The 20,438-nt window shown below is 39.6% G+C and overlaps 2 protein-coding genes across 5 annotated transcripts in view; both read right to left on the reverse strand.

Annotated features, from left to right (window-relative positions):
• Nucleotides 1-2,525: 2,525 nt before the first annotated feature.
• Nucleotides 2,526-8,748, reverse strand: mlnr (motilin receptor). The gene is made up of 3 exons (XM_032590389.1): nucleotides 8,398-8,748; nucleotides 6,827-7,640; nucleotides 2,526-4,326 (listed from the first exon to the last, which is right to left on the reverse strand). Exons 2-3 carry the CDS (start codon nucleotides 7,557-7,559, stop codon nucleotides 4,019-4,021), a joined length of 1,041 nt encoding a protein of 346 aa, XP_032446280.1. The 5' UTR covers nucleotides 7,560-7,640; nucleotides 8,398-8,748; the 3' UTR covers nucleotides 2,526-4,018.
• A 1,680-nt stretch (nucleotides 8,749-10,428) lies between these two features.
• The window catches only part of fndc3a (fibronectin type III domain containing 3A), a 59,589-nt gene continuing 49,579 nt past the window's right edge, over nucleotides 10,429-20,438 (reverse strand). For all 4 annotated transcript variants that reach the window (XM_032590809.1, XM_032590808.1, XM_032590810.1 and 1 more), the window contains 6 exons: nucleotides 19,734-19,883; nucleotides 18,335-18,681; nucleotides 17,467-17,679; nucleotides 16,359-16,525; nucleotides 14,456-14,580; nucleotides 10,429-12,917 (listed from right to left, as the gene is read on the reverse strand). In XM_032590809.1, coding sequence (XP_032446700.1) covers nucleotides 12,594-12,917; nucleotides 14,456-14,580; nucleotides 16,359-16,525; nucleotides 17,467-17,679; nucleotides 18,335-18,681; nucleotides 19,734-19,883 — 1,326 coding nt within the window. In that variant the 3' untranslated portion in view covers nucleotides 10,429-12,593. The remainder of the gene's footprint in view (nucleotides 12,918-14,455; nucleotides 14,581-16,358; nucleotides 16,526-17,466; nucleotides 17,680-18,334; nucleotides 18,682-19,733; nucleotides 19,884-20,438) is intronic.

Consider the following 20,438-nt stretch of genomic DNA (forward strand, 5'->3'; position numbering starts at 1 on the left):
AAAATGTTATTCCTCCCTTTGGTTCAAAAGCTACTATAAAATAAATGTAAAGCCACTTTTTAATGAATAACAGGCTGATAAATGTTTCATCTCTGCTAATAAAATTGTACAACTATGAGCTTCATTTTTATTTATAGTTAAAAAAAATAATGGGAAAAGTCAGGAAAAAGAGGCTACAGAGAGTGCTTCTTGTTTAAAGTTGATAATTCTAGCTTTTTTTTTACTCATCCCCTTTTTTGCAGAGTTCACAGTGAGCTGTTCAGGTTTGAGATGAATGACCTCACAGTCATTTTGTGGTGGGAAAAGGTTTTGAAATAGAGAGAAGGGATGAGAAAAGGAGACAGCAGCATGGAGTCGAATGAAAAAAAAAAACAAAAAACAAACAGTGACAGTAAAGTCCAGGTCCTGTAGTACTGAGTGCAGTTCTGGATTTTACTTCAGCTTCACCCAGTCACGCTCAAGGCTGAGGGAGCAAAACAGGAAAACAGTATGTGCTCATCATAATTTGCGGAAGTAAACTGGAAGGAGAAACTGATAACAATGTCTTAAAGGGATAGATTAAAAATATTTATTTTATAGATTAAAATATATTTATTTGTAAAGTAATTTGTGTATTTTTATTTAATATATGCTCGTTGTTTTACTTTACATCTGACTGTCTTTTTAAGATTTAAAATCCCTGATTACTGCTGCGTTTTTATGTAACTGGCACAAACTTTGCCGCCCTCTGGCGGTGGGAAATATAACGACACTGTAATAGAAGAAAGGAAAATAACAATGGAGCCCAGTTGAGCCATCATATTTCAAAATTTATTATTCAGGTTTTTATGTGGAGGACCAGCTCTGAAAGTCATTTTACTAGTATTTTATGCATTTTATTTAAAATCTAAAATTTCTTTAGGTTTGTTTATGTTAATACAATCAGACTTGGGGTTAATTTATTATTGTTTATTTACAGCGAAACTCTAACCACTCTAACAATGTTCACCAGACTTTTGGAAGTGAAACAGGCCCACAGAATCACAGATCCTGCACCATGTTCAAGAGCAGAAATTAGGATTTTTTCCCCCCCTTTCAGTCCTTGCTCATTAATCAACTTAAACCCTGTTTCTAGAGAGCAGAGCATCCAAGTTGTTTCCATGGAGTTTAAAGGGAAAGTCTTTCTAGACCTTAAAAATTGAGTTATTAATTAATAACTCAACAAAAATGTAGTTGTGCTTACACATATTTTAAAAAATAAAAATATCTGAGTTAATATAATTTTAATGGCACGTTCAGTCATTGTCCTGCTGAAAAATGAAACATTACCCTAGTCTGTGGTAAGGAGCGCTTTGCAACAGGTTTTCATTCAGAAGCTCTCTGTGCTGTAACACAGACTGCTACAGCTGATCCTGTCTGCCCACAGCCATCAGCTTCTACAAAAACTCTTTAAGGAACCCTGAAAATATGAGTTACAACATTTCACTTCCATTTGGAATCGATAAACTGTTTTTGAATTTGAATTACTTTTGTCTAACAGTGTTTCAAAACTCTGTGTGTAAAACTGAACAGCATCTCCTGCAGTGGGTAAATTAGGACTTTTTTTTTTTTTAGATAAGTCATGAATTTGAAATGAAAGCTGCATGAACTTAAATGATTTTGGAAGGCTCCAGGGCAGGTATATCGACAAACCACTTGTAGCAGCTCTTCATTATATGAAAAAAAAAAGAAAAAAGAGCAAAGAACCCAGAGAAGGGTCGTACTGTCTGTTGATCTTTCCCCTGGGTGATGTCAGGTTAGTCTGCTGTGAGATATGAGCTTTAACAAGCTCCTTTAGCTTCTCTGGCAAAGAGCTGAATTACTCTGTTTAAAAAAATCAACAACAAAAAAAGAGTGGATGAGTCAGCCCAGAGCGACTGCGTCTCTTTGTATTTGTGCAAACCAAGGCCTGATGATTCATCGGCAAAATCCTGACAGCTCCTCACACACACACCCCCCCCCACACACACACACACAAAAACAAGACGCATGACAGCCGGGACGTCGACAAAGAAAGTTCAAGGTTGTTCTAAGTGAGAATTTCTTTCCTTTTTCAGGATGGAATACATAATTCAACAATCACACTTCTATCAGGAGCAGATGAGACACAAAAGACCGCAACTTCTAATTCAATAAATAAAAAATTGTCCAAAGTGATGGGATGACTCAAGCTATGGAAAAAGAAAATCGTTCTAAGCCTCTGTGGTTCTCTTTGAAAAGCACTGAGGGCAGCTGTTACTTTGAATATGGTGATGCAGGGACGTTGGCTGGAGGCATACATGCAACCCAGAGAACATTTAATATAATAGCTGTGACAGATTACATGCGACAGCCGGCACGTACGCAGGCCTCAGACCTCTGGGCTCAGGTGGCACCAGCGTCTCACACACAAGCTCACATTCACAGACCAAAGGTGCCCCATTTTGATTTTAAAACGCTTTTATCAAGTTTGTATTCAATGTTTTCACACACATACACACACTCACTTTCAAGTTCACGCTATTAAAAACCTGCTGGCTTCTTTATTTTGTCGTTTCCTTTCCTATAAATCTCAAACAAACAGTATGATTAAAAATGTTTTTGTACTACAGTGCCTTGTAAAAGTATTCACCCCCCTATTCAGACCCCTGTGCTAGACCAGCAAAAGTGATACATAACTGTAAAGATGAGGACAAATTTGACATGATTTTAAACGTTTTTCACCTATAAAAATCTGAAAAGTGTGGCATGCTTTTGTATTTAACCTTCACTCTTCTTCACTCTTCTTTACTCTTAAAAATAAAATGCAAACAGTTGCCATCGGAGGCCATTTGTGAAGGTGTCAATTTTTCAGAGCAACATTTGAAGAAAAAAAACAAAACAAAAAAAAACATTATCATGAAGACTAAGGAACAAAGATAAAGTCATTGTTAACGGCTCAACCCACCATCCAAATAAAAAAGAAAAGGCTATTTAAAGTAGCAGATTCTGTCGACACTAAACATGTCTGGCCTATGTGAAAGAGAAATGAAAATGAAAATCCCTATTGCATGTTGCATCTAATCCTGCACTGACACCACCATGTTTTCTCACAGTGGCACACGGTGGCGGCGGCATCATGCTGTAGGAATGCTTTTCTCCATCCACTCTAATTGGGACTGAAACTGAAAACAAGAAAGAGGAGATTTTTGCAAAAAAAAAAAAAGAATTCCATTTAAAGTTTGGCCTACATTTAAAATACTTTGTGTGGTTGAAAACTAACACTGCACATGACCACACTCATGAGCTAATGTGGCAGTGGCAGCATCATGATGTGGAGATGGAACTAAACCTCTTATTACTGTAAAAGATTTGAGATTTCCAGTGAAACAATCCAAAATATGCAATTAAAGCTAGAATGCAGAGATTTACATTAAGGCATATTCACTTGTTACAATAGGCCTAGTTAAATCTCACTAAGAATCTACAGGAACACATAAATATTGAATGTTCACAGACACAGTCTGATGAATTGTACTGAGCTTGAACTATCTTGCAAAGAAGAATGAGAAGAAACTTGAGTGTGAAGGTGCAAAATGAACCTAAAAGCCTGAAAATACATTGAAGTTTGTGGCTGTAGCCTGACAAAATATGAACAATTTACCAACACAATTAACTCGCTGTACATTACAGAAAACCTAGCTATACACCAACATGTATAAATGACACATAAACAGTCATACATTCCTCCTAATAACAACCAGTCTTACAACTCTAATGTAATCCAAAAACAACGGAGATAAGTGAGCTGAATTTACAGATGTATATCAGATGTAAATAATACTGAACGCTGACTGCATAAAGGTATCTCAAGAACTATACTGTGACATTATAGGCGATTATAGTAATCAGAAGGCCATTAAGAAGTAACAGATTATTATTACTTTTTGCATTGAAGAGCCCTGTTTCCCCTCTCATCCGTTTTCTGCACATCCTCACTGAGAATCCTCTTTTGATCTTGAACCCTGAACCGTAGGGAAGATCAGACCCCGGTGAGGCTTTCATTCAGCGTGGAGATGTGATCGATCATACAGTGCTGCCTCTGGCTGCGGCCGGCCTGCCGGGGCCGCTGGTGCAGCAGGAAGAGGCGCTTGGCTGCGGCCCGGTACTTCCGGGACATGAGGTTGTAGACGACCGGGTTGATGGAGGCGCTGAGGTAGCAGAGCACCATGGAGGCCATGTTGAAGTTCTGGCTGAGCATGGCCGTCTCGTAGTCGTCCACCTGGGCGAAGAGGTTTCTGCCGATGTGGTAAGGCAGCCAGCAGATGATGAAGGCCAGCACCACCACCACTGAAAGGCAGAAGACGGAATAGATCAGAACAAGAAGCAAGACGGAAAAGAAAGACATTTAAAGTTACAGCCAAAGAGAACTCAAGAGCTAAAATCAGTCAGCAAGTGTTTGTTTCACTGCAAAAGGTTACAGTACTTGACCATAAAGGAACCAAAGCAAAAAGCAGAACAAAATAAATTAAGTTTGGAAATAAGACAGATGGTGTTAACTAATTTAAAAAGCTATTAAGTGCAGATAGGTCTCCACCATCTTCCTCTTGGAGGTGACAGGAGGATTTGACTGATAGCTTGATATCTTGTTTCTAATTTGTGACACAAGCTATCAAACAACAGCACTCAACAGAATCTGACAGGATTGTCAGCACATGTAGCTGTGTTGCCTTCAGTTATAAAAATGCAGTTTTTTAGTCAGAAAATAAATTTGACCTCATAATTTGGCACCTTGAAATTGGCCTCTGTCTCTTTAAGAAGCTTCTACTCTTTCAGACACTCTGTCTTCAGCACATCATCACAACAATGCTCCTCATTACGCCATTTATAACAGATCTTAGGAGCGCTGAACTGTGGAGTAGTTTGCATGATGAGCTTCCACCACGTGTTTGTTAATTGCTGCTGCTGCCAGTCTGGAGGAGCTGAAACCGAAGGGCTGCCGAAGCATTAGTAAAAGATTGTGGTGGCAGGGTCAAGCTGTGGGGATGTTTTCATTTAGCAAATATAGACATACACCCAGATGGATTAAGATCACTGATTAAGAAAAGCAAAGCAAGAAAAGCTCCTTCTCTCCACAGATTGTGTTGATTCATCACTCAAAACCAGATAAAAATAAAGAATATGTAAAAAAAAAAAAAATTCAAGGCGTATGTATACTTTTGCGAGCAATGCATCAGCATGCAGCCAACTTCTACAATAACACTATTTATTTTTCATGAAAAATGGAAGAAAAGGAGTCAGTTAGAGGATAAATGTCTAGCGGGAAGAATAATCGCCATAAATCCAGCAAAGAACACAATGAGTGACGTGGGAGCTAATCACTGAGTCACCAGTATTGATCAAGAAGCCCCTGCAGATAAAACCCTCATCAGTTTCTAATGGAGGCGCTAATTTCTGTCAGGACAGTAAATGTCAGTCTTGTAATTAAAGGGAGGTGTGTCTGACCTAATTACTTGAAAACAACAGTCGGCACAGAGTGAGTGGATGCCAGAGTTACGACAGAAGAACAAGGATTAAAATAAAAGCTACCAGGACTGCAGTAATATTATAATGGATGCATCCTGATGAAACATTTGGAAATAACGCTCTGGTATGGTCACGCTCTTTCACATCCTGCGCAATGTTCCAGAGCTTCAAATTAAGATAATCAGCATGTGCAGCGGCAGGACATGATTAGCCTGAGACTAAACTGACTAATTAACCAGATCATATCAACAGCAGAGCACATGGCACCAGCTCTCTCTCTTCATCAAGTCAAGAGCCAACGAGTGCAACGTGGTGGTGCATGGGGCCCCGTGGAGCCGCTGGATAATGCTCCTGATGGTGCAGAAAACCAGAAGTCCTGGATTCCAGTCTGTCAGGCTGGCATTTTTACTGCTTCAGCCACGCTGAAAGGCAAACTGACTGTGCAAACAGGTGGATTTCAGCTTTAAAAGCCTCTCCCCTACAAAGGCAAGATTAGAACGCTGTCATTACCAAAATCTGTTTGTTTTAGTTTCAGGGGATGAAAAGCAGGAAATAAGGATGACTTACGGGGTGTTTTCTTTTGGTGAAACGGTGTGGAAAGAAATCTTTTGTGCAGACTCTGCGAGGATTGCTTTTTGGTTAATTACAGAGGAACTGTGGAGGTTTGAAAAATCTACTGTTAGTTATTTTGTATCTGTAAGGTTATTGTCTTAATTTATTTTTCTGATAATTGTAAAAAAAAAAAAAAAATAGCTAAACTATAAAATCAGTAAATGCAACAATTTTACTTGTTTTTGTCCAGGTTCATTCAATTTTATTGTGTTAAATCAGCTCTGGCTCAGCACACTTTTGAACTATGACTGAGGAAAATGACTCAAATAATATTAATTTTAGTTTTTAGAAGGTAGTTAATGAATAGACTAAACCTCTGCTGAAGTTTTCAAACATAACAATGGGTGAAGTGACTTCAGATATGGAAGGTGGAAAAAAACAAAACTCAAGTAAGGAACGCAAACATGACTCCATGATGCATGGATGCGTAGAGAAATGGATGAACAAAATGAAATATTTTCTCTGTTTTTCCTCTCATTTTTTCTCCTCAAATAAGCTAACAGTTCATTTGTTAGCGACTGTGGAGGAACCCTGTGAATTTCTCCTTTTTCTCTCCCACTTCACTGATTGCGTGTGTCCCTTTGAGTAAAGCAGTTAAGCTTTCTGGGACTTTTCCACTGAGTCACTCTTAAAAATTGAGTTCAACATGGTTGATTAAATTCTGGTGCAGTGTTAAGTTTCACTAACCCCCCCCTGCCTTCACCTCACTCACCCAGGATCTTGACTGTTTGTCTGTGGGACCTCTCCCGGGCCAGTGTGCAGGGCCCCTGCATGTCGTTTTTGCTCTTCCACAGCTTGCAGCCGATGGAGCCGTAGAGGAAGACGAGGCAGAGCATCGGGCAGAAGAAGTAGGTGGTGGACACCCACAGCATGATGTGCAGCTGTCCGGAGCTGATGGCGTAGCTGGTGTGCTTACACTGACCCTTGTCGTAGTCGGGGTGTGTGTCGTTATCGTACTCCACCCCCACCAGGAAGAGCGTGGGGGCTGCGGAGACCAGGGCGAAGCCCCACAGGGCGAGGATGATGTACTGGACCCGGCGTCGGGTCACCATGACTTTGCTCCGGAGCGGGAAGCTGATGGCCAGGTAGCGCTCGATGCTCAGCGCGGTGATGTGGAGGATGGTGGCCGAGGTGCAGCCCTCGAAGATGTAGTGGTAGAAGCGACACACCGCCTCCCCGAAAACCCACGGCACGTATTTCCACAGCCGGTAGAGGTCAAAGGGCAGGCAGAGGAAGATAATAAGGTCAGACACCGCCATGCTGGACAGGTACAGGTTGGTGGTGGTCTTCATGTCCTTGAAGTGCTGGATGATGAGGATGGTCATGGTGTTGCCGGTCACTCCGATGATGAAGATGAGGATGCAGATGACTGTAACAGGGATGAGGGTGGAGGTGGGAAACAGGGAGCGCTCGTAGTGGCGGTCGTCTGTGTTGTACTGCTCCATGGCCTCCGCTGCACCAGCATGAAGGTCAACTGGAGGTCGGGCCCAGGGTATAACTGAACGGCACACTGGGAAATCTGGACGCTACAGTGGTGAGAAAGAAAAATGATCAGGAAACCAAACAAGGGCTTTGTTTTAAGTCAAGTTTATTTGTTTAGCACGTTTCAGCAACAAAGCAGTTCAAGGTGCTTTACATCATAAAAATATCATAACCACATCAAATAGTCAAGAATTGTAAGAAAAAAACAGTAAGAGACATTTCACTTGTCAAGTGACATTGTTAAAATCATCAATAAACATAAAAGAAAACATTTGACTTACTACTCAGCTCAGTTAATTATTCAAAGTAGTTTAAAAAGTTTCTATCTAGGGATAAGATTTTTGTATTGCAAATACTTTTTTATTAGTCTTCTGAATTTAAATGAATTCAGCTTTTATACTGAAAGAATCTGAATCAGTTTGATTTATTTTATAATGTGTGAGTTTTGCTTTCGAAGCAGAATCACTAAAATAAATAAAATGTTTGGTAAAATTCTAATTTGTTGAGACCTGCCGTTGCATGGAGCTCTTAGTTTTGATTCAAACAATTAATCTTACATTATTTTGTCTTTCACTGATTCTACTGAACTTTTATACACACTGAACTAACTTTGTACTCAGACTGATAACTTAAACATCAGATATTCTTCAACAAATGACAGTTCAATACAAAAGGGAATAAATCATAGGTGAAATGAAAAATGACTACGACATGCAACAGTAATAGATGTGATATAAATTGTTGTAGTAAATAAGTAAATAAATCCTAAAAGTCTAAAGAATGAATATTTGTCGTCTTTACCTGAAAAACTGAGTTGTTCCGACCCTCCTAACTTTTCCTGGTCTTTGTGTGGCGTTCAGGAGCAGCAGCAGCTGAGGGGGGTTCACATGAAGTGGCAGCGCCCGTCTTAATGCACAGAGTCCTATTACGGCACACAGAGAGATAATGAAAGCAGTGCCTCCTGTGCAACACCCTGAGGAGTCACGGAACATCAGTGTGTGTGTGGTGTGGTGGGGGTTGCCTGCCGTGCGTGTGGGGGTGGGCGTGTGTGTGTGTGTGTGCATGAGTAATGATCATAATCAAATGCTGACAGGACAGGATGAGGGCAAAGAGGGATTTTAAGGTAATACAGCAACCCCAGGCCCCCATTATGAATGCTCTCCTCTACATGAAATAATCAGATAGATTATCATTATTATTAAAAATAAAAATAAGTTTAAATTCTGACGATATTAAGTCATCTACAGTTTCCAATTTGTTTTGGACATCTTTACATATTAAGTATATCAACATGATATATATTTTAGTCGTTGACTTCCAACGTATATATATATATATATATATATATATATATATATATATATAAATAATTCTTTTAAAGCCTTTCTGTTTTAATCAGTGCAAACCCATTTGTGTCTGATTAATTAATTGATATCGAGCTGCAGAGTGAATTAGTGATGAGAGCAAACTCAGCATAAAAGGGTCATAAGGGAAATGGCAGTAGGGAAAATTGACACTATGGAATTAAATAATACAAAGTACTGATAAAAAAAGGTATAATAATAAAGGTCTGAAATGCAAAACTGAAATGCAAACTATTGATAATTTTCCTGCTTTAAATTAGAAATAGAAAATACAATGTATATATTAAAAAGAAGCAGTTAGGGTTGAATGTGTACAGTTTATATATAAAGATTATTTTTATGTTTAATAATAAATTTTAGAGTTTTTAACAAATAAGTGTCCAATTCAGCACGAGGTTTCCGTTTTAAAATATTCTTTAGCATGTTTTAAATCTGCATGTTTTTTAATTTTATCATTATTTTAGGAGAGGATTCTGTAAAGCAAAAGGCTTATGCAACAAGCAGGGATGTATTTTTAGTTCCGGATCAACAGGTTTCTTTCGTTTTCATGTCCGCAGCAGCATCAGTCACTGAAGACTGCATGTCTGCTGTGACTGATGTCTTCTGTTGAGTCAGAGCTTTTCCAAATAAACGAACCTTTGCAGCAAGAGACACCAACTTCAGAGTTTATTGTGTGAACTGAAGTAACCCATCTAAGGATAAATTACTCAAACCTCAGAGGGTCAGCAGGAGCCCTCTCCTCTTGCCCGCTCTGTTGCTGTTTGCTCACGTCAAATCAACACAACCGGAGAAAACTGCCGTGTTTTCTTTCAGGAGTTTCCAATTCATCTCTCACCAAGAGCCAACGCTGAGCACAATGCAGAGGGAACAAGAAGCGAGCCCACTTTCACCCTCATCCATCACGGAGGCTGCGGTTGCACCATTAGGGCGTGTTCGGGCCGAGAGAAGGAGCTGCTGCGTCTTTTCAGGATGAACTCTGAAGACCTTTGAGGAGCTGACAGAACGCTTCGCTCAGTGGTTCAGGATTATTTTAAAAATGCTTTCAGGTGTAGTTTCTTGATTTGAGACATCTAATATCAAAGGGAGGTGCATCAACATTATTTATTGTCATTATTTATGTTCAAACAATTATACTGTAAGAATGAAAAACAGCGTAAGAAATTAGGTAAACCACAAAAATGCCAAATAAATTATATACAAAAAAAAAACATGATTGGGTTAGGTTTTCTTTTTACTTACTGTAATGCCATAAAACAGCTGAAACAGTCCAACATATGAGCTATGCTTAGACATGCTTGACGGTAACATTTAATTGATTGTCCCTGGAAAATACATAATACCCTCTTAAGTCTTTGAAAATGAGAAAACGAAGCTACATGGACTAATAAAGTCTCAACACTGTGAACATATTTCAGGTGTTTTTGTTTAGAAGCAAAAGGAAACCAAAGAGAGGCGCTCAAGCTTCAACCATGATGAAGAATTATAAATCTTTTATTGTGCATGGATCCTTTGTAGATATCATGGCTATACAGATACACTTTAGATACATATCTATGATTATACATTTTTCCCATAATGAACATTGTAAAGTGATATGTCTGGTAGTATGTATAGTATAACAAATCTTTTTGGAATGTACGGTGTATGAGGTAACTGCAAACATTAAAATTACATAAAAATGGTCTTTTATTTTTGTGCATATTTTACTCATTTTTTGTGTTTTTTTTTTTTTTTTTACTTTTTTAAATCTCTCCAGCCAAAAGGCAGCAAGCCCAACGGTGAAGAGGTGTTAAAATGGCACACTTTGCAATCGCTATCAAAAATAGGAATTTGAATCATTTCAGTGACAAAGAAAAGACTTCAGAATGTCTGAAAGACCAAATCATGTAATTACTCAGAATGTTTTGCAAGGTACCTGCGTTTCAGTTCTATTTTTTTTTTTTTCTTTTACAGCGGCAGCAGCGGAGATCTGCTAAACAACACTAAACCTTACAGCCAGATCACCACTGAAGACGACTCAGTATCAGCAATCTGTTACAAATACTCAACGTACAGAGAAAAGGCAAATTTTAGATTTGCATTATAACACATTTATGTATCCATCACTTGCATTCCATGACTCTTGACTACTCAGGATTGTTTTAATCTTCTGTGGAGAGTATTAACATATATTACTTCAATATTATAAAAAAATATACTTCACACATGTATGAACCGAAAAAAGGAACAAAAAAAATCTAAATATAAAGAACTACTTTTCATTTTTCTCAGGATTACATGTTAACTAGCTCCTAATGAATGCTCAAAAATAAAAGGAAATAAAACACATTTTAGTGTTTTCTAACACTAAAAAGGAGAACATCAAAACTTGAGAAAATTAAGAAAAAAAATTATAATGTTTTTTGCCCCCGCTCTCCAATTAAGGCCTCTGAAACAACTGGATTACAGATTTTTTTTCTTCTTTTTATTCCTGCTTATAGATGAGCTGTTTCAGTGACACGTTACGCGATACTACGACTTTTAAAACACCCAAAACACAAGTAGGGTTTGGACAATCTCAAAGTGTGCTCTATAAAATGCATCACAAGACCAAAAACAAATGCAGTCAGTCAAGATTTTCTTCCACTAAGGTGCAAAAAATCAATTACCAAGGAGAAAACAAAAGTAAAACATATGAGAAAGCGTACATTTTTTGTGCTGAACGACAATATTTAAGAGAAAAGCAGCTGCATGATTGTAAAAACAAGCTACAGTATAACTATATGATAGTAAAAATAATTAGAATTCACTGTTAGTTTGGTTTTTGTTGTCTAACTTTATGCTTTGATTCGGGTTTTTTTTCTCTCCACAAACCCTCCGAGCCTCGTGTCCTCACTGTACAAAAATATACGAACATTTCTCCAGTCGTTTTTGCATCCTTGAACATTCTGAACTTGAGAAATTGAAAAGTGCTAAATGAACGCTCTGTAATGTGAAAGAGAGATTTTCTGTGACTCCCGCGTGGAGTAGAGTGGGGTGTGGAGTTAGGTTCCTTCATCTGGGCGCGAAGCCCTCCCAGCCGTCTGAGCTGTGGCACGAACTACATAGAGTACACACACCTGGAGACACACACGCACACACACCTCACTGTGCAAACACTGGCCCTTCAGGTCCCACAGTCAAAAAGCACGTCGGCTAAAGACAGAACCTACAAACTATTTTTTTTGGAACACATCTATCAAAAAACAGCTTCATACTGGACACAGAAATGGAAATATAAATATGGACAGTTTCTATACATTTAATAAACGCGCCATCTTCCCCAGAAATGAACCAATATGCTTTCAGAGTTCCTTTTCCACGGGCGGCTGATCGCTATAGATTAGAAATCTGAGCTGAAACCACGACTTTGGGGCAGGGTGACAGAGTCAGGAGAGTTCGGAAGGAATCACAGGTGCCAAATGAGATGTTACATCCTCCATTTATAAACACACACATCCTGCTGCTGCTGCACCCCATTTCAGATAATGTGATTATGCCGTCCAAACCGGAAAACAGTTAAAGTACAAAACAGAGAACACAAAACAACAGAGAGATGGAGGGGAGGAGGGGGAGAATAAAGCTATAATCCTGCAGCTGGGCAGCGCTGACTCCTCACTTAATGACAAAGTACTGGATGACAAAAGCGATGAGGATGGCGATTACGGCGAAAACCATGAGGAGGAGGAAGGCGCACTGCTCGTCCGTGAGGCTCTGTCTGGTTCTGATGGACTCCGTCCCGGTCCGGGAGCCGGGGCCCGCCGTGCCGCCGCCGGGCGCCGTGTCGCTGCGCTGCTGAGAGAGGGTCACGGTGGGGCTGTAAGGGCCGCTCAGCTCCGTGGCGTCCTGGCACTGCCGTATGGCGCACACGCGGAAACGGTAGTCGCTGCTGGACTGCAGGTTCTGGACGTGGAAGGAAGTGGCAGAACCTTTAAAAGTCTTTGGAAAGGAAAAGAAAATCAAATAATTAATCCCAGAGGGAAATTGAATGTTGTCGTAACTCATTATACAATTTTCTTCACAGAGTTGTTGTAGAGAATCTCAAAGCTGAAAGTACTCAGAGGCTATACTCAAGTTGTTTCAACTTAAAACGCAAAATAATTTTTGATGTGAATTTCTTTGATCCATAAATTAGATATGTAATATTTTAATGAAACTATGTGGCAGTTTTTTTTTTTTGGTTGGACAGCTTCCTAACTTTTTGGGTATTTTTTTCAAGTTTATTTGGTCTAGAAAGTCTTTTAGTTTATTCAAAGCAACAAAAAACCCTTCTTCCATCAACCTTATTTAATAGATGAAATTATGGGCTGCAATTTTTTATCATTATTTGGAAAAAGTTGCTGGATGTTTTAGTCCTACTTACTTTTAAAGGTTACTCCAAAACTGACAAGTCAGTCAGAGTATTGATAAGAGAAGCAGACAAATGTTACCATGGTAACCCTGGAGGAGCTACATACAGCCAGCATTGCAACTGATTTACATCACGACATATTCATGTGTCAGAGCGGCCGAGTCAAAGCCCAGGACAAAATCCAAAGAGGGAAACATTTTCAATCAAGACTTTTAAAAGTGATTGTGAGATAATTACTCACCCAACTGCTTCCTACAAGCTGGATTTTTATTTTTAGCTATGACTGACCATTTAAACACCAGAACGGATTCTGATTCATATTTCTGGTGATATCATGTTGTAGGAGAAGCCATCTGCTTTTAGATGTTTGCCAACCACTTTTCTGAGTCGGATCTGAACGCTTCCAAGAGTGACACGTTTCTCAAATTTTCTTCACACAGAAAACCACCAATAAAATGAAAAAATGACTTAATTGCAAAATGAATATTTTTTTTATACAGTTTTAGCTTAATTACTGGTCAGACTATGTTGATCTGTAATCAAAGGGCCTTTTAAAGTCTGCATTCTCCAGTTAATAATTAATCAATTACTAAATTAGTTGAAGATCATTTCAAAAATCGATTAATCCAATTAAGCATTTCAGCCCTGGAATGATTCATAGCTGGTTTACACAACATCCTTCCAGTTTAAACTCTGCTTCAAGAATAATGTCTCCTCTTAAAAACAGATGTTTAACCCCAATGAGAGCGACGGTAAGAACAAAGCAATGAAGACATAATTCAGAAGTCGCATCATTCAGCTTTCTGATTCAATTGCCGGCATGTGATGCCACATTAGCATAGCCCTGCAGCAGCCATCATTCCACGTTAACATGGCTGCAGGCCATCATGAGGGATGAATGTGCTTGGCAGGGGCGAGACACCTGGGATGCCTCATGGATCAATGACCTTTGCATAATGGGCAATTTAAATCCGGCAGTGACAATACAGAGTGCTGCAGCACTGCAGTGACAACAACACGGCCCAGAACCCATCTGCATCCTGATCTGCACCAAACCGTCTCTCTGAAGAACGATGGGTACGCTGAAGGTAATGGGAGAAGGATGAGGTGAGGAAGTTACTGTTACCTGTTTGAACTCTGAATTTCCCATCATGCTCTGCAGGCTGTAGATGACCGGGTCCCCCTTCATGAGAGGCAGGGCCTCCCATGTGACTTCGCAGGAGTTTTCGTCAAGACGCTCCACTTTAGGGGCTGAAAGTGGGAAAACAGGAAGACGCACATCAATGTAGCAAAGTGGAATAATGCAGAATAGATAACATTCCCCAAAACTCTGACATCATACCACAGTAAAAAACGTACACTGCGAAAGCACAAAATCTTAGTATTATATCTAGATTCTAGCACAAATATGCTAGCACACTTGAAATAAAACTTGCAAGTAACTTTGAGCAAGAAACATGAGCTTGTTTTAAGCCTATAATTCATAAATATTGATAAAATGCACTAGTTCCACTGGCAGGTTATTTCACTTCTAAAACGGGAAAAGTGCCTTGTTATAACTCAAAAAATCTGCTGGAAGAAAACAAAAGCTGCGAGTTTAAGAGACTCAAATCTGTTAAAATACTCAGATCTGGTAATCAAGCTCATTCACCTCAATAGACTGCAAGATGCTAAAAGGAGCCTTCAAAAACAGTAAAATGTAGCAGGTTCATGCTAACATTGATGCAAAGGTGCAAATCTATCAAATCTGAAACAGACTGGATAAGTTTAGCTTGCACATGGAGCGTGTGCAAGAAGGAAACCCTCTTAATAAAAACACAAAGGCATGATTAAAATTTCACAGAGTATTCTGAATACAAGAATTTTTAGGATACATGAATCTAGAACTGAAATGTTTTAGACTTTTAGGGTATAGACCAAGTGCAGCTTTCCATAAAGAATATGTGTTTCCAGCTATAAAGAATGGAGGTGGTAATGTAATATCTGTATCCAATAAAAATATTCTTGGTATGGCTGATAACTGAGCTTTACCAATATTTATATATATATTTCACTACCTGTTCAGCACATTGGAAAAAAGCAACCACACCGCTGAATTCACCAGTGATGCAGTTAAAGTCTTTTAACTGCATCACTGTCGGATGAGCCTCCTGCCCACCTCCTTCAGAAACAAATGGCAACAAGGTGGAAATAAATACCGCTTGTTAATAGAGGGCCCGTTTTATTTATTGGACCGATACACTATGCAAAACAGAAAAAGAATAATATCAGCTGATACAAAGGCTGACATATCGTGCATCCCTAACTAGTACATTTTCAATTCAACTAAAATGCGGACAACGTATATAATGTATTCTGTGATTTTTGTTCAATATGAGATAAGGTGAACCTCACAGCAGGTCTGAGTTTTACAAAATCAATGACCAGAAATCAGCTATACAACTCTGATCGGAGCAGATTTGGCATTTAATTATGATAGTCAGGTTGTTCTAAACCATGTAATTATAAATAAAGACTAAGAAACACATTCAGCTTCTTCGGACTTAGAGTTCCACAGCTATAGCTTACTCCTCAACAGGAAGGTGGCATTTTAAGCCTCTAAACTAAACAGTTAAAGTGCCTTTTTGATCTCAAAACAGTTAACTATAAGTGAACATGTTAGTAAAAATCCTACACTAAACCCTCTTTACTCTGAAAGTGGACTTCACAAACAGTGTTGAGGAACACAGGCTATCAGACACATGACTGCCAGATACAAAAGGGCTTCTGCACTGACAATAGAGCCTACACCCTCATTATTGACTTCGCTGTGGGATCAAAAGAGGCTTTGCAGAGTCCGACAGCGAACAGACCACAAAGCCGAACAACTGCTTTCCAGATGACAGCCGACACGTCTGTGGCTGCCAGCCCTTCTTCGAGTAAAAAGCCCAGCTTTGGTCAAATGGGGTTAAAAGCTGAGCACATTAGCTGTCAGCAGGATGCGTCTGTGGAACAGAATAAGAAGAAAAGAGAAAGAAGTTGAACAGTACCTTTCACAGGAGGCGGAGGAGAGCGTGGGGTGGTGAATGTGTAAACACTGGAGAAGGGCCCTTCGCCCGCCTCGTTAAAGGCCTGGATGTGGAACGTGTAAGAGGTAGACTCATTAAGCCTCTGGACTTTGTGTGTGTGGCAGGGTCCTTTATACAAGGATATAAATCTGCAATGACAGGAGCATGAAGAAAGGAAAGGATTTAATGAGGAAAGCATAAATAAGGAGAGGAGAGAACCAGGCGCTGTGGCAAAATATACATCACTAAAGGTAGATTCAGAACAGAACTCTGCTAAAATATCCACATCTCTCACATTTCACCACATTCAAACCAGACTTCATGGTGTTTCACTCTGATTTGATACAATGGAACAAAAAGTAGCACATGCATTTGAACTGAAAGAGAATAACAAATAATCTGAAAAGTGCATTTGCATTGAATCTCTTTATTTTGATACCCATAAATAAAAATCTTGCAACTAAAAAACAGCTCACGGTCAGACTGGAGCTTGAGCTGGAGAGCATCTATAAATAGTTTCTAAATTTTGACTGAGATCATTTTCCTCCTTTGATGGAGAAACACTGAACAACAAACACTGACTAATGAATAAGACTGTCACAATAAAATTGGACGATAAATTGTTTCTGAAGTTACTGCGATAAATGACAATATCATTTATTTGAGACTACTTTCAAGTAATATAATGGTAATGGCATAATATTGCAAGTACACCTCTCAAAGATCAATAAACTTTAAATTCTAACAAACATTAAACGCAGGAACTGGAAGATTCTTTAAATATGAAAAAGAAGTAAACAACAAATAAAATGGATATCAAAGGCTCTAAACTGTCCTGCAAAAAAGCAGCTAGTTGAGACCAATGAATCAGACTGAAGCCTTTTGTCATCCCATCTTTGGTTGAAAGAGAGAGAGACATGAGAAACAAACAATCATGCAAATAGAAATTACCAAGCTTGTTTTAATTTATCATGCGACTAATTGATTTAATGTGACAGGCTTAGTCATGAACAGATGAATGTTTTAGTAAGGCACTGCAGCTCATTCTTCGGTTTAAATTGCCATCCTATCCAGCCTCTGATCTACCAACCTGCCGCTCTTGTCCCCCATCTGCAGGTGATACTGGGGGGCGTCTGAGGTGACGGATTTGGGTGGGCCGTCGCCCCACTTGAGCCTGAGGGTCTGGTGGCTGAAGGCGGTGCACTCCAGCCGGGGAGGCTGTGGCGGCAGAGGCTTCGTCTTGAGCTTAAAGGTGTGACTGAAGGGCCCCGTTCCCAGGCTATTCTGGGCTTGGATTCTGATCCTGAGGGAGAAAAAGAGGAGAACATCAAAAGGCAGCCGAGGGCGAGCTTTGTCTGGCTCACACAGGCGTCGTGTTTGTCTGCAAAGTTTTACACTTGGATATTTCACAGCTTTAAAATGATTTATCTGCTTTTCAATAAAAACCCCTGCTTCATGAGCGTTTGGTTTGTATAGAGATTGAGATGGTGCTAAATCCTGCAATAGTAGTTAGAGGGGTTAAAAAAGCAGCAGATGTGTGATGGACATTTTCCTAGGGCCATGTAGACATTTTATATCAGATGATATCAATAACTATTGATTAGATTTTTCTTCTTTTATAACCATTTTCCACTTAAGCTGTTGTACTCCTTTCATCCTTTCCCCCCACTTTGTTCTTTTTCATTTTTAAGCAGCGCGGTGGTGAAGTATTAAACTGATCCCACATACTGAGGCATACTGTGTGTATTCTGTACACTATTTTATACTTGAGATTTTATAGTCAACAACTGCATTAGCAAAGGCAGTAAATAATGTATAGCTTCGATTTGTCCTGGTTTTTTTTCCTTGGTACAAAGCCCTTCATGCTGCACTAACATGCTTGTTTTGCATGGTGTGTTTCTGCTCTCATGAGAATCAGCTGATCCTGAAATCTGAAACTTTTCCACCGCAGTGCCAACCTGTAGCTGGTGTCGGGCTGCAGATGCTGGATGATGTATTTGGTTACTGGTCCGACAACGACAGGCTGCCTCTCTCCAAGGTCGATCAGGTAGGACGTGATCTCGGAGCCGTGATCGCACGGAGGGTCCCAGGAAACCCCCAAGCAGGTCGATGGGGAAAAGACCACCTGCGGGCGGGATTCCGCTTCCTCCTCTTCCTCTTCTTCGTCCTCATCTGCTGAAGACTCAAACTTCTGCAGCTCAGACTCCTTCAGTACATAGATGTTACTGACAGCTGCTGGTACGGAGCAGGGAGTCTGGCAAAGCACGGCCTCACTGAAGGGCCCCACACCGGCTACGTTTACAGCCTGCAAAACAAGAGCGGACAGTTTTTGGAATCTCTCAGGGAAACAAAAGTGGAGCGCAGGTTTGACCACTAGGTGGAGCTGTAATGTAAACATAACAACAAGCATATTTAATAGTTAACAATAGCAGCAAAGCCAGAAGAGACTAGAACAAATAAAATACAGCTTAGAGAGACTTTAAATGAGAAATGTACTGATGCCTGGAATTAGGTATACAAATTCTTCAAAATTTGAGATAAGAAGGAATCTTAAGAAAAGGAAAACTATTTTGTTAGTTATAGTCTTATAACTTTGAAAATATTCAAAACAATGCAGCCACCTGTTAAAGCAGTGCATCCCGGGGGCCATCTGTTGCCCCTGGACTGAATTTATGCGGCCCACGGTTGCATTTTGCAAATTTGTTCCCCCTTAGACAGGTGGTTAATGCAGATGGAGAGTTTTTATATTTAATCAGGGCAAAGTTATTACATTATTATTACACAAAATTATTGTTATTCTATTTTGAGAACCATCTCTATGCAGCAGATTTTGGAGGACCCAGATCTTAGTTTATCAACATTGTCAAAATTATTTTCAATAAAAGTGACCTAACTCCTGTTTTTATTACTCGGAATTGACAAAACCATGTTCTATTATTTGAAGTCGAGGACTTTCAAAATTCACAAAGTGGATCCCTCTATTTTAATGAAGGAAAACCCTATTTATGTTTTGGATTTACAATAATTTACACATCCCTTTCCAACACACAATTGGAGTACTTGTTTAATTAAAACACTGCAGTTTAGTTTATTGCTGAGTACGCTTTTTTTTGGGGGGGGGGTCGGAGGCACAAAAAACAACAGTATTTTCTTTCTTTTTTTCTTTTATTTTTTTGGCTCGGCAGTCATTTGGACTTAATTTTGGCCCAAGTGGCAACAAGTTTGGACAAAACACTAGGGCATGAATATGTTCTTTCAAACAATAGTTTACATTCAGTAAAAAAAAAGAAAAAGAAAAACAAGACAACATTTAAACATACTTAGAAATAAAAACCTTAAGAGTCCGTCAAAGCTCACCTGGACGCGGCAGAAGTAGTTGGTTGCTGGCAGCAGCCCCTTCATTTCATGACTGAGTCCCGGTCCGCTGTAACACACCTGCATGCTGCCTTCTGCTGCTCCCCACTCAAGACGGAACTCCGTCACCGGAGCGCCGTTGCAAGGGGGGGTCTGGAAGTCAAACGACAGTGACAATGAGCGCTGATTACACAGTGCAGCTGAATGGGATTTGTCTATTATGTTCGCCGAATGATGGATATGGAAGTGACGCTTTTAAGTATAAGTATAGCAAATTGGAATCATTTTATGTGAGCGACCAACACAAAGTCGTGATTCGTAAACTGCCTTTAGCTGCCATTTCAGTTGGGACTCTTTTCGGGTGGTTCTCTACTAGGGATGCCAAATGCCAGACGAGATGCCGATTATTTAGACATCTCGTCATTTGCATCAAAACTGATACTGACACCTTTACACTCGCCTAAGTTGATACACATAGGCACATTCAGCACAGCCTTTTGATCTCAACTTGAAAGAACCTGGTTTCTCTAAATAATGTTGGTGGAAATCTATATGGCATTGAGTATTTTTCTCAGTATCGAGTTTGAAATTTTATTATTGTGACAACCCATCTCTACTGGCCTTCAACATCTAGAAGCTTCTACCCATTCTCAATTTGTCAGATTGGATCAAGAACATCTGTCGACATCTATTCCGCAGATTCTCCCT

Source organism: Xiphophorus hellerii, chromosome 18 (genome assembly GCF_003331165.1).
Source record: "Xiphophorus hellerii strain 12219 chromosome 18, Xiphophorus_hellerii-4.1, whole genome shotgun sequence".
NCBI classification, from domain to species: Eukaryota; Metazoa; Chordata; class Actinopteri; order Cyprinodontiformes; family Poeciliidae; genus Xiphophorus; species Xiphophorus hellerii.